We start from the raw sequence: 13,276 nt of genomic DNA on the forward strand, positions 1-13,276 counted from the left end.
AAACCCTGGAAGGGGGTCGTCCTCTGGGCAGATGGGGTGAAATATTTTCCACATGTGTGTAAAAGGCAGCTTCGTTATTTTCAGAAGTGCGGCTGTTGTGCAAGAGCGTAATGTCTCTCTGTTGAATCTGGAGCTGCCACTCTGGATATTTCTTGTACAATGCGACCGCTTATTTCTGTTTTGTTAATTTTTGCTGTTACTGGCTGCATCAGAGGTGAGTGTTCAGGAAACACATCCTATTGTGTTTGACTCTTGGTGTGGACTGTAGTGTCTGCAGCTGTTTACAATTGCAATTGTGCTTTTCATGTTTAGCCAAGAAGATGCGTTGGTGCACAGTTTCTGATCCAGAACAGAGGAAGTGTGCAGAACTGGCCAAGTCTCTGGTGGCAGTGCTGCCTCCGTCTGCTGTCGCAGCTTTTGCCAGGCTGTCTTGCATCCGAGCTTCCAGTACAACAGACTGTATTGACAAGATTAGGGTGAGAGCCAATAACTTAAATAGATACGGACTCACGATGATTTCAGGTTGAAATTATGGTTAAGTTATTGGTCATCTTATCATGAAATTCTCTCCCAATGACTCTGAATGCATCACAAATTGTTTTCCACAGTTAGGCATGTTAGACCTTCAGATTCTTTTTCATATTATTGCTTGACAAATGATTTTTTTGATGTTTTTTTCTTCTTTCGGTTTATTCCTTTCTGTTATTATATAGCTACCATCAACTGCCATCTTTATGAGAATGTCATTGTGAATTATTTATTTTATTTTTTACCTACACACAGTTATCTATCTATCCATCCCTCCATCCATCAAGTCAGAAGTGTGTGAATCTGCAGGCTTCATACTTGCTGTGTCCATATTTGTAATGAAGCCTGGCTGCTTCGTCTTCCTCAGGCTAACCGTGCGGACATTGTGACGTTAGACGCTGGTGAGGTTTATTCCGCAGTGAGGCAGTTTGGACTAGTTGCCATTGCCAAGGAAATATACAGAGATGGTTTGTCATTTTCACTCAGTAATGGAGTGTTTATCCCCTCAGTGTTCCTGCCGTGACTGAGAAATGCTTCTGTTTATCCTGCAGGAGGCTGCGTCCTCTCTGTGGCCGTGGTGAGAAACAGCAGTGTGGACATCAGGTCCCTGCAGGGTCTCAGGAGTTGCCACAGTGGGGTCAGATGGACTGCAGGCTGGAGTCTTCCACTTGGCTTCCTGCTGTCCCGCAACTACCTGAGCTGGTCCAAGGAGCAGCCGCTGAGTCAGGGTGCAGAGACGCAACATCTGCTTAGCGCTGAAGAGCAAATGCTTATTCCTGAGCAGTGTTTCTTTTTCCGTGACAGATGTCAGCAATTTCTTCAATTCCAGCTGTGCTCCAGGATCTTCTACCATGGCGGCGCCGCTGTGCGCTCTGTGCCGGGGTCAGAAGTCCTACATTCGTCAGAAGAACTACAACTGTGAGACGTCGCACAGTGAACCATTCTTCAACAGCCAAGGAGCCCTCAGGTCAGCTGACGAAAAATAAACAGTAAAGAGAAACAACCATTCACTGGAGCTCAGGCTCTCTTGGGGCACAGCGTTGGCCTGCAATGTTTTTTGTATTTTGGAACTGAGTGTGCTGTTTGAATGTGTAGAAGTCAGCAGGAAGACTTGGTCCCTCTTGATCCTCAGACTGAGAGGAGCAGTTCAAAGCTGCGGTGACCTGAGACATGCTTGAGATGTGGACGAGGATAGCATTAACCTTCTGGACAGAGCATATAGCCTGCTGCAGTCCGTCTGACTGGAGGAGGCCATGATGGCCTCTTCAATGAAGGGAATCACCTGAGTGTGGTGAAAGCTTCTCTGTTGATGATGATTTTTTTTAACTATGTTTGCTCCCAACTTAAAGTCCATGTGGGAGATGGTCCTTCAAGTGAATTTCCTGATGTCCAGTTGGAGTCACTTGGGTAATGGGAGTGGCTCTCAGTGGAAGTCCACGATCATTCTTTCGAGCATCTAGCTTCATGTTAAAGCCTCACAGATGCCTCTTTGTCAGTGACAAGTCCAGTCAAGGTGGCATCGTCCACTAACCTGAGGGGTGATGAAAGATGGGCTGCTGTTTGTGATGCGTCAGGATCAAGGTGTCGCTAGGATTAGGGGTGGAGAATGCAACTGGATTTAGGTTCAGAAAATAATCTGAGAATCAAAGCTGTTGGAAGATTAATATTTATCTATTTGTTTTTCTCAGATGCCTCAGGAGCGGGACCGGCGACGTTGCTTTTGTGGAGCATCTTGCTCTTGAAAGAATTGATGGTGAGAAGTGTCATGGTCTCCACTGTGTCCTGGCATTTGTTGCCATTCTGTGCTCATTGTTCATGTCTGAGTGAACCATGGTCCTACTGTGGTCAGAGAGCGAGGCCGGAGACTTCCACCTGCTCTGTCCCGACGGCACTCAGGCTCCTCTCAGTCACTACAGGAGTTGTAATCTGGGGCGAGGACCGGGAGCAGGAATGGTCACCAGATTAAACTTCCGTAAAATTGCTCGCAAATTTCTCCAGACTGCACAGGTATTTTACTTCATATATTTTACTCTGCAACAGAATTACTGTTTGTGTTGATCCTACAGGTGTTGTTTGGACCCAGAGGTCGTGAGCGTCAGCGCTTCCAGCTCTTCAACTCATCCTCTCCAGGAGAAAGTGACCTCCTTTTTAAAGACATGACTGATAAACTGGCCATCCTGGCGGACAACATGGACGTCAGCCAAGTGCTGGGGCTGGATTATGTTGCACTCCTTAAAGGTCTTGGACATGAAGGTACTGTAGTATTGCCATGAGAATCGGGTCAACAAGCCAGTGTGTAACCCTGTGTGAAGTTTTGCAGAGCATGTGAAACACTTTGTGCATTCTGTGCTCACAGGAAGTTCTCTGGAGGACAGCGTTGTGCGATGGTGCTGCATCAGCCACGCAGAGCTGAAGAAATGCGAGGAGTGGGCTCTCAACATTAAATCCGACCCGCTGGTGTGCGTGCGAGCCGTGTCTCTGCGTGACTGTGTGGAGAAGATTAAGGTGACTTTCAGTCCAAAGATGACAGACCCAGAGACATTCCTGATGCCACCTTGTCTTCCCCTGCAGCGGGACGAGGTGGATGCTGTTTCACTTGATGCAACACACTCATTCATTGCCGGGAAATGTGGACTTGTCCCAGTGGTGACGGAATATTACGGTAATACTAAGCCTCGCATCCCTGACCTTGTAAAGGAAAATGATTCTCCTGCTGGAAAAGTCGTCTTTTCATGATTGGAATGTGTTTTTATTTATTCGATCACCTGCCAGATTAAGAATAAAATTAGCTTTTTGAAATGATAAAAATGTATATTCATATATTTGGAAGACATGGTCAGATTCATTATTATTATTTATTTTTTATTTATTCATACTTTGTTCACATTGTGTCTCCCAGGGAGTAACTGCTTGGCAGCCAATGGATCGGCCCATTTAGAAGTGGATGGTAGGCAAACAAACAAAGCAAAAAATATATCTCCTGTAGCTACACTGAGCCCAGCGACTCCTCTGTTCTCTCCTCAGTGCTGCCCTCAGTAGTTGCTGTCGCAGTAGCGAAGAGAACCAGTCGCAGCATCTACATGGGGAATCTCGGGGGGCGCAGGTCCTGTCAGGGGCGCGTGTACAGTCCTGCTGGCTGGCTGCTGCCCTACACGCACAATTTGAGCGTGGAACACAACAGCAGCGCCCCCTGTGATCCGGACCGGGGTACTGTACTGTACTGTATTGTGAAACTTTCTTTGTCAGACACAATTTCAATAGAAGTTGAATTAACAATATGGATCAGCAGTGGAGCGGATAAATGAAAAAGGAATATGAATATGCATGTTTTCCTGTGTGAGATGTGCTGTGTATATATCATTTAGATACCATCAAAGTAAGTTATGGAAAAAAGTAATTTATTTTCATGGATGTGTTTAACTGTCACCAGTCTACAACAAGGTGTTTTGGAAAGGCTGTCTCCCTGGCACCGAAGGAAATCTGTGTAAAGTCTGTATTGGAGGAACAGGAGAAGCTGCAACCAAGCGTTGTGCTGACAACCACAATGAGCGCTATTATGGCAACATTGGGGCGTTGAGGTGGGTGTGTTCGCGCACCTAAACATGACGAAGCAAATGTGTTTCTCAGTGATTCGTATGATGTTTTACATTTTTTAAAATATTACTGCCTGTGTTGTGGTTCTTTTGATTGACAGGTGTCTGGTTGGTGACCCAAGTGGGAAAAGCTTTGGTGACGTTGCCTTCCTGGAGCAGCACAACCTCCAGGCCAATATCCTCAGTGGGATTCCTCAATGTAGTCGTCCCTAAAGACAGTTTCTTTACTTGTTTTTGTATTGTAGGCTTGAGTTCCACTGGTTGGGCGGAAGGATGGACGTCATCGGATTTTGAGCTGCTCTGTGCTGATGGCAGTCGGGCCTCATTGTCATCATGGAGGACCTGTAATTTGGGTGTGATCCCTCCTAACACTGTCATGACACGACCGGTGCTTACTGCACGCGTCTACGACTTTCTCGTAAAGTCGCAGGTGAGACCACGACGTGTGTACTTTGACTTTGGATGTTCATGGGAAGTCAAATACCTAGTCCTGTCCAGAAGTCATTCTGATGACGTTTTTTTTTTCTCTTCATGCAGGAAACTCTTGCAGCCAACCCAAACTCAGAGTTCAAGCTCTTTGAGTCTCAACAGTATGGAGAGAGCGATCTGCTATTTAAAGATGCCACACAGTGTTTGGTCCACACCAGCCACAAGGACTACCGTTCCATTTTGGGGGAGGAATTTTACCTCCAAGCAGAAACAGTTTTCAACTGTACTCATTCAGGTACAGTAACCTTTTTTTCATGCTGTGTACCATTACTGACTTATTTCACATGTGTTCTTTACCCATTCTCTTCAACAGATATCTTGGAGTTTTGCAGTCAAGATGTTTGCAGCATTTTTCAGTGAATATAAAAAACAATAGAACTTCATCTCCACCTTGTATGTACTGTAGTATAAAATACCAAAACCACCAGAAATACAAAAAAATGTTGAATTATTTGCATCGAGATTGATTCGTTTGTGCAGCAATAGTGCTTGTTTTGCAAGGAAAACAGCAATATGGAAACAACGCTTGTTCTTTGTCTGTCTTTAATGTCTTTGATGGTGCCTTGCTTCCATAACAACCAAAATTTCCCCATTGAGGGAAGAATAAAGGTAATATAATTTTATGAAATAATAAAATATGAGTTTTTACTGAAAAGCAGAGATACTTCATGAACTGCTAAAATAAAAACAAGGAAATTACATTTAAAAATGTATGTCACAAAGAACAGCCACTTTCACTGGTTCATGATTACAATATGTTTTACTTTGAGTTTTTTTGAATGTTCAGTGTAACTATGTACCTGTTAAAATATCGCCTATACTACTGTTTAATTTGTTGTATTAAAATGCGGGGTTAAATCTGATCTTTACGAAATCTTTACTATTCTACTTGGTTTGGATCTCAAAAAATGTAGCTAGAAAAGCAGATGGAAGATGATGTTCCGATATGACTGCAACTCCCGGCGACCCTTGCGCGCATATTGTGCGTCGTGAAAATGGCCCCGTCCTGTTTCTCTCGTCGTTTCGGTTTCCTGTCATGTTAAATAATTTGACCTGTTGTCGAACACCAAGACTGCGGACTCTGCGATCGACTACATTTTAAAGCCAACATAACATCATGGTTTTAATAACAAGGTATCTTAAATTTGATCGATGGTTTCTAGGCTGCCGAGCGTTGTTTACTACAGTTCCTAGCTCCGTTCTGTTGTGCAACCCAAAGGTTTCTCTGAGAACTGCCGACCCGCTCCATGAGCTTATATTTAGTTATTCATGTTTTGTAGTAAGCTTAGAAATAAAGTAAACACGAAACACGAAATAATATTGGCTTACTGACGTTCTGTTCTTAAATGTTTAGTCATTTTGATTCTGGTACTAAATGTGTTTTACTCTCTCCTCAAGAGTAATGTTTCCATGGAGGAACTTCCCTCTGCACACCTCAGCCCCCAGAATGGTTTCATCTGAGCCTGCTGGCTTGGTGAACTTCGTCCCTGCTTGCAGCTCCACCGATGCCCAGTCTCTTGACTTGCTGCAGGACTTTGTCGGCCATTCAAGGCGTCTGTTTGTGATCACTGGTGCGGGTTTGTCCACAGAGTCCGGGATCCCTGACTACAGGTCAGAAGGAGTTGGGCTGTATGCGCGCACAGACCGCCGACCCATGCAACACGCAGAGTTCATCCGAAGCGCAAAATCAAGGCAACGGTATTGGGCCAGAAACTTTGTCGGGTGGCCTCAGTTCTCCTCTCACCAGCCCAACGCTGCACACAAGGTGCTGCAGCGCTGGGAGCAGCTGGGTAAGCTGCACTGGCTGCTCACCCAGAATGTGGATGCGCTTCATTCAAAAGCTGGGCAGAAACGACTCACAGAGCTCCATGGCTGCGCTCACAGGTATCAAGAAAAAAAGTGTCTTCTTTTTTTGTTTCCACAAACACAACTTCACATCTAAACTTCTATTTTCAGGGTGATGTGTTTAGGCTGCGGCACAATCTCATCCAGGCGGGAGCTGCAGCAACGCTTTGTGGCCATGAATCCAGACTGGAGAGGCAAAGCTGGTGCTGTGGCCCCAGACGGTGATGTCTTCTTAGAGGATGAGGAGGTCCTCCATTTCAGGGTTCCTGCTTGTGAGAGCTGCGGCGGGACCTTGAAACCAGAGGTTACCTTTTTTGGCGACACTGTGAATAAATCCACGGTCGAGTTTGTGCACAGCAGATTGGCCGAGTCTGACTCGGTACTGGTTGTTGGGTCGTCTTTGCAGGTGAGATCAACTGAACCTTGTGTAGGATCATAAAGCAGGGTTCCAAGACAAGTGTCTTTGCTTTTCTGCAGGTGTATTCAGCATACCGGTTCTTACTGGCAGCCGGAGACAGAAAAATTCCAGTCGCCATCTTGAACATTGGGCCAACCAGGGCAGACCACCTGGCCGAGCTCCGGGTTAAAGGTCGATGTGGAGAAGTTCTGTCTCTTATTCATCCTCATTAATGGATGCGGAGCTTTCATGCTGTCCTTGGTCACAACTACCTCATATTTAACATGGATCATTCATGACAGAAATATTCAGCTCTCTGTCACGAAGGTGTTTAACAAAGCAGGTCTGAGAGCAGGTTCTGTAGCTGTGCGACTCAGGTAGTAAATAAATGAATAAATAATGCTAGTGTTCTGAGGTTAAACAGATAACTGTATGTGTTTATCATGGTGTGAGTGGTGCAAAGTGCTGCTGTGCGTTATGCAATAAATGGTTATATTTAAAGTGTAAAACGGTCAAAATTTTGACGCTGTCAACTGTTTTAGGGGACAGTAATAAATGAATTATCCTGCAATGGCTTTTCTTGAAACTGAATTGTTTGAAACTGAAGATGAACAGGAATATTTGTGGTCCATCTTGCCCAGTGTGGTGGGATCTACATCACAAAATGGTTACTGGGACAGTGAATGAATCAGGGCCATGATTGTTTGTGAGAGATTGACCCTCAATCTGTTTCCGTAACAACTGTGGCACTTATCATGTGAGACATGGATTGTTTCAAGAGACGAAGGCCGCTGAGAGCATGTGATCTCAGGTAACAACCACATTTCTCCATCTCCAGTACTAGAATTTATGGGTCTTTCCATCTCTGTGCCATACTCTTAATGTTATAATTTAATGTATTTTTTATGTAGTTTAATATTCTGAGTTGTCAATGGCATCATTACAGCGATACTTGTAGTAAATGACTCAGTATTTTCATCCAATTCAGTTTTATTAAATGACTTCATACACGCATCAGAGACAAACTGAGGGCAGAGTGACAGCTGCATGAGAGATGGTGAGATCCTCGAAGACATTCTGTTGCTGGAATCCCATCTGAAGACGAAGCTTCCAGTCTTCCAATGCTGCCTGAGTATATTTGAGCAAAGCGGCTGGAACACTGAAGGAGTACAGGGAGAATCTGTGCGTGTGCAGGGTCGCTGAAGCAGTGGTCACTGAGAGAGGAGTCATGGACAGGCAGTTCTCAAAGCTTTTTGTCTGATCAAACCAGTAGGTGGCAGGGTAACCTAAAAGAAGACCGAAAACGGTGCACAGGTTCCACTCATTCGACCTCTCTGTAACACAGCAAGTCTTCTTTAACTGACCCTCCAGCAGACAAAGTAAATCTTGAGCAATGCTTCTCAGCGGTCCATCAATGATGGTCGGGGTCTCCAGTGACGGGCAGACGTCCATCACAATCATGCCATCTTGATTCAGAATTCTTTGTAAATTTGACCTCAGCGTCACCTGATTAAAGATCAGTGTGTTGTCATTTAAATGCAAAGTGTGCAGAGAATCGGACACCAATTGGTCGGACTGGAGAGACGTCAAATATCGGGTGACTTGTTCTGGAGTGGCAGCGTTGGTGTCGTACAGAAGAGCAGGTTTCAAACCCAAGTTCACTGCAGAGACTTGAGCAGCCAGGTCCAGACTCTGGACAACTGAGAGGGACTTCTTCCCACAAGACACATATTTACGAGCCGCAGTAACAAAGGGTTCCAAAGATGACATGACTTCAGAAAACACAAACAGCATTACAGCACTCAAAAATAAAAGGTTCAATGTTTGGTTTCATTATATCTTGTTCACTCAAATAAGCACCAATGAGCATCTTGAACAAAATATGTGTGGGTCATGACAGTTGCATTGGTTAGTCTTATGTAGGTTTTGTTGGTCCAAGACACCTGGAAGAGACAAGGAGATCATGAAGACACCATTCACATTCATATGTGATTCTTCATATTATATATTATACTTATCTAGTTATTGTATAAAATTATTTTCCAAGTCACAGCTCCTAAGTCATCAGTCAGTCATGAGCCAAAGCGTGCAGCCAATATACAGCTACTGATCCACTGGAAATGTTGGGTTCACCCGGGAAGATCCTTCAAACTAGACTGGTATCTTTCTTTTTAAACTACTCACCGTTGCTCGTGCTATACAGTACAGGAGGTTATGTGACGGGCTGAGGAGACATCAGGTCGATATCTGAAAAGTTTCTTACAGCCCAAACACCAGCCGCAAACAATCCAAGATTAACCAGCAGGTTCCTGTAACAGACAGCAAGACTTTGCATGACACGGTGAATAACGGTACACGTTTGTATGAATGAAAATGTAGCTCGATTATTTAGTTATGGAAAAAATGAAACGCTTCTGTGTCACCATTGACCACTTCGAGTGATAACCGACATCACGATCGGATTAATGTCTTAAATGTGGCTGGGCTAATAACTATATTCAATTAAACGAAAACTACGTAACGAAAAGCTGAACATCATGAATGCCAACAAGGGCAAATCCTCTTGACTTAGTGGTGCAGTAGCTACAAGCTAATAGACAACCGGACTGGACAGTCAGCCAAGAAACCAAACAGAACCCACCTTCGAAAGTCATTTCTATCTGTGGCAAACCGACACGCCGATCCAATCCAGGCCATAACACCCGATGACCCCGACGAGCCTTTTTTGCTGTCTGATCCACTCATGTCGGAACGAAGCGGCGAGTAGCAGCAGCAGCAACAACGAGGCTGGCAGGGGGGAAGTGACGCAACTACGGGGAGCGATAAAGGCCAAATCTCTTGGACGTCACCGAGTGTGCAGAGATGTCCGCCACCAGGTATCGGCGCTTCCTGAAGCTCTGTGAGGAATGGCCGCGGGATGAAACGAAGAAAGCCCGAGATTTGGGGACCTTTCTGCGGCAGCGTGTCGCAGCGGCATTTCGTGAGGGTGAAAACACACAGGTACTTCATAAAGGCGCCCTGTGTTGGTTACGTGACTCAGGCTAAGCTAACAGAGACCAAGCTACAATATCGACCTTGATAGTCCTGTTTCACACTCACCTTTTGCTCATCGTGTTTACCACACCAGGAGCCTCGTGTGCGTCAAAGACTCCAAATGTAGTCATCAAACTGTCATTGGCATCTATTTCTGTGCAAGTTTGTCAGATATACTGGCAGGTTCCTGTTCTCATCCTGGACGTGGTTTTGTCTTTAGCCGACCGTCTATACATGTAATTCGTGCTTCTGACTGTGACGTTGGTGATTTAAGATGTGTAGTGTCTACACACTAAATATAACAAAGCTGGCGTCTCTCTCCTTGACAGATTGCTGATGTGGAGAAGTGTGACCAGATGTATGAAAGCTTGGCTCGAATTAATGGAAATGTTTACAGGCAACGGGTGAGTATGTTGAACACTGGTGGTGTTAAAAAGAAGGGACTGGGAGGACACATTGGCACCACTCCTCCATTCCTGCTTCCTCCTTCTGATTTGTTGTTTAATTGGCTTGCACATCATTTGCTGTGAAGTCAGGAATTTTGGCACATCCTCCATGTTCTTGTTGTATTTCTAACACTAAGGTGCTACATCTGTTTACAGTTTCCTCGTGTGAGAGACACAAGCTTCACTGGTGTTACTGTTGAAGAGTGCAGACTGCTGTTGTCAGGTAAGACAAAAATTGAAGAGCTGCACCACTATATTGCTAAATAAGAGAGATATAATGAAGATTGTCTTGTTTTTTTTACAGGTAGTTTGCAACAAATGGATGATGAGAAGAAGGGGTTGTGGAAAACTTTGACTGAGAGGTTTTCTTCTAAGTCAGCCGAAGAAGGCCCAGAGAAGACGCAAGAAAAATAATTTTGCTGGTCTTTTTTAGTGTGTGTGTATATATAGAAATAAATAGTTTTTGTTAAATTATTTCACCCTCAACTCTGATTATTCTACTACCATTAGGTGTCACAAGAGAGGTAAGGGACACCTGAAAGTTGCTGTAAGCCTTGGTCTAAAACATAACTCTTATTTGTCATTCAAATGAATGAAGACATTAGTGACTAATTTAATAGTTGACTTGTCGATGCAGAGGACAGTTGCTACTGAATTGGAGCTACACAGGATGTTTTTTTTTAATAAAAAGGTCACCACATGGATTTGAAAAGGCCATATAAAGTCTTTATTTTCTATAATCGGATATAGTTTGTATGCTGTGTTGCCACTTGATTTGTTTTGTTATAAGTGCTCAAATGGGGTCCTGGGCTCCATCCGGTACATGGCGAGATGGATATTAGTCTCGAGTTGAATTCCAAGCAAAAAACTGTAACAAATAATTGGCACACACCTGCTGGAGCTCAATAAAAAAAAAAAAACATGTAAGCAGTAGGATCATACATCAGCACCCCCCCTGTGGTCTGCTACTCCTCCTTCTCAGGGTTGTCCTTCCATATTCTGTAGTTGAGTGAGGTTGCCAGACACAGCCAGGCCAAGTATGGTGCCATGAGGAGCGTGGCACTGCGGCTGATGGGATACCAAGACACCATGGTGGCTCCGACGGTCCCAGTTAGAACTACGATCTCCATGAAGGCCTGCAAGATGGGAGAATGGTTTAAGACAAATGACAAAGATTTCATTCATATTAAGGTTCCGTATGTACCAGTTTAAGTTTGTGTGCTCCGAAGAAGATGGGTGTCCAGGCCCAGTTCAGAGCCAGCTGGGCCCCGTACAGTCCGAGTGGGACCAGGGCGTCCTTAGAGAAACCACCCAGCTCTTTCCACACCAGGTAGGAGCCATATCTGCGACAAATAAAGTTTCAGACAATTTTCCCGAAACAGAATACACGACAGCTGTCGGACTCGAGTCCAACAGGTTATATTGCATCAACATGGCCGATCGGTTGACATGGCACTCAAGTGGTCAACAGCCAGAGGCGTGATGGAGATTTATTTGTACTTAAAGCTAAAAAAATAAATATTTAAAAAAAAATAAAGCTGGAAAAACCTGTCTTATACGTGACTCAATTTTAGGCTTCCTGTTCTAACATGCCTGGTGCCTTACCCCATGCCCGTGTAGAGACAAGTCCACACCACAGGGAACGCTGCATTTGGTGGCCGCCATGATGGCTTCTGCAGAGTTGGGTACCAGGTCTTCACCTCCTTACGAGTAATGTAACCACCATACAAGCCGCCCAGGTGTGGCAGGGCTGTCATTCCAACTAGAGGCAGCCACATGTTCTGAAATTGGAGCAGATATCATAATCAGAGTGATGATTGGTACTACATTTTTTCCCTCATATTCTTATGGAGATTTATTGATCCATAGCTATGTGCTCATTACAGACTCCAAAGTGCATTTAATTCACCTGAAAAACTGTTGCATGTTAGATGCACACCAGCTTCATTGCAACTCAATTTTCCTCACAAGGTCCTGGAGTCACAGTTGAATAGATGCTGACCATGGATACCATCACCTCCCCATGACACTTTATGCACCGTGACGTTTCATAAGAAGTTATACAACTATCACATATACGAGTCATAATTTGATTACCGATGAAGATTAAAATGGCAGCTTATACATAAAGGACATATGCAATATTGATTTATTATGACGTAAATATCATAAGTGAAAATGACACATTTGAGGACGATTGCGTTTTTATATGACGTAACACCATGTGATCTGCATTGCCACATTCTGCTTTGACTGGAAATATGATCACGATAACATACAGTTTTACTCGTCTACACTTTACCAGTTGACTACTTCAACTGTAAATGAAAAGCCTACTTAAATGATCTCTGTTAAAAGTTCTGCCCGCGAGTTGACCTCCCGAACCGGTTCTGCTAAGCTAGTCATGCTACAGTTTGCTAGCTCAAAACAGCCCACTCAGCATTAACCGCGGTCTGTCCGCCGGCCAAATCTCACCCGTCGGTATGAAGCGTGTCCAGAGAGCAGAGTGGGGGAGTCGCACTGTCCGGCGCAGCAGAGCAGGCTGCTCTGTTGTGATATATAGGGCGGTGCAGCTGGCGGGGCTGCCTTATCGCAGCGGTCAGTCCTCCGACACTCCCCAACACTCTCAGACACCTTGGACTTGCTTAGCAACCGCTGCTCGTTGGCTCTGAAGCGCGTCTCGGCAGCGAGTTTTTACACGCTGTTTATCGCCATCCTGGTCCAAAGGTTAACAACACGGTCCGACTCTCTTCTTCCTGCTCCACCAAAGCGTTTTCGCTTGCAAAACGAAGATGATGACAGCAGCTTCCAAAGATGATAGAGTCGCCAAGATGCTTCACTCCGTTATACATATATTTATACATCTATATATGGCTACAAAGCCTATGCTTCAAGTTCTCTTCCTGACGATTTGATGTTTTAGAAATGCCAGGATTTAAGCAACA

The 13,276-nt window shown here is 44.6% G+C and overlaps 6 protein-coding genes across 6 annotated transcripts; 3 read left to right on the forward strand and 3 right to left on the reverse strand.

Moving 5' to 3' along the window:
* Positions 1 to 91: 91 nt before the first annotated feature.
* On the forward strand, positions 92 to 5,066 carry sxph (saxiphilin). Its single transcript, XM_053868965.1, has 17 exons — positions 92 to 214; positions 313 to 476; positions 896 to 995; positions 1,080 to 1,256; positions 1,333 to 1,495; positions 2,217 to 2,281; positions 2,378 to 2,535; positions 2,595 to 2,781; positions 2,885 to 3,033; positions 3,100 to 3,190; positions 3,428 to 3,475; positions 3,553 to 3,735; positions 3,959 to 4,106; positions 4,223 to 4,305; positions 4,367 to 4,551; positions 4,659 to 4,845; positions 4,924 to 5,066. Exons 1-17 carry the CDS (start codon positions 160 to 162, stop codon positions 4,968 to 4,970), a joined length of 2,190 nt encoding a protein of 729 aa, XP_053724940.1. The 5' UTR covers positions 92 to 159; the 3' UTR covers positions 4,971 to 5,066.
* Positions 5,067 to 5,566: 500 nt separating this feature from the next.
* On the forward strand, positions 5,567 to 7,410 carry sirt4 (sirtuin 4). The gene is made up of 4 exons (XM_053868966.1): positions 5,567 to 5,744; positions 6,009 to 6,494; positions 6,567 to 6,861; positions 6,933 to 7,410. The coding sequence occupies exons 1-4, from the start codon at positions 5,728 to 5,730 to the stop codon at positions 7,083 to 7,085; spliced, it is 951 nt and encodes a 316-aa protein (XP_053724941.1). The 5' UTR covers positions 5,567 to 5,727; the 3' UTR covers positions 7,086 to 7,410.
* A 425-nt stretch (positions 7,411 to 7,835) lies between these two features.
* c6h1orf74 (chromosome 6 C1orf74 homolog) lies at positions 7,836 to 8,646 on the reverse strand. Its single transcript, XM_053868344.1, has one exon. It carries the CDS (start codon positions 8,644 to 8,646, stop codon positions 7,867 to 7,869), a length of 780 nt encoding a protein of 259 aa, XP_053724319.1. The 3' UTR covers positions 7,836 to 7,866.
* Position 8,647: 1 nt separating this feature from the next.
* On the reverse strand, positions 8,648 to 9,638 carry tomm6 (translocase of outer mitochondrial membrane 6 homolog (yeast)). Its single transcript, XM_053868347.1, has 3 exons — positions 9,494 to 9,638; positions 9,037 to 9,161; positions 8,648 to 8,795 (listed from the first exon to the last, which is right to left on the reverse strand). Exons 1-2 carry the CDS (start codon positions 9,595 to 9,597, stop codon positions 9,065 to 9,067), a joined length of 201 nt encoding a protein of 66 aa, XP_053724322.1. The 5' UTR covers positions 9,598 to 9,638; the 3' UTR covers positions 8,648 to 8,795; positions 9,037 to 9,064.
* An 8-nt stretch (positions 9,639 to 9,646) lies between these two features.
* Positions 9,647 to 11,051, forward strand: LOC128760726 (ubiquinol-cytochrome-c reductase complex assembly factor 2). The gene is made up of 4 exons (XM_053868346.1): positions 9,647 to 9,852; positions 10,215 to 10,289; positions 10,488 to 10,554; positions 10,636 to 11,051. Exons 1-4 carry the CDS (start codon positions 9,715 to 9,717, stop codon positions 10,743 to 10,745), a joined length of 390 nt encoding a protein of 129 aa, XP_053724321.1. The 5' UTR covers positions 9,647 to 9,714; the 3' UTR covers positions 10,746 to 11,051.
* On the reverse strand, positions 11,027 to 13,178 carry tspo (translocator protein). Its single transcript, XM_053868345.1, has 4 exons — positions 12,807 to 13,178; positions 11,937 to 12,112; positions 11,536 to 11,674; positions 11,027 to 11,467 (listed from the first exon to the last, which is right to left on the reverse strand). Exons 2-4 carry the CDS (start codon positions 12,107 to 12,109, stop codon positions 11,297 to 11,299), a joined length of 483 nt encoding a protein of 160 aa, XP_053724320.1. The 5' UTR covers positions 12,110 to 12,112; positions 12,807 to 13,178; the 3' UTR covers positions 11,027 to 11,296.
* Positions 13,179 to 13,276: the final 98 nt, after the last annotated feature.

The sequence above is a fragment of the Synchiropus splendidus genome, chromosome 6 (assembly GCF_027744825.2).
Source record: "Synchiropus splendidus isolate RoL2022-P1 chromosome 6, RoL_Sspl_1.0, whole genome shotgun sequence".
NCBI classification, from domain to species: Eukaryota; Metazoa; Chordata; class Actinopteri; order Syngnathiformes; family Callionymidae; genus Synchiropus; species Synchiropus splendidus.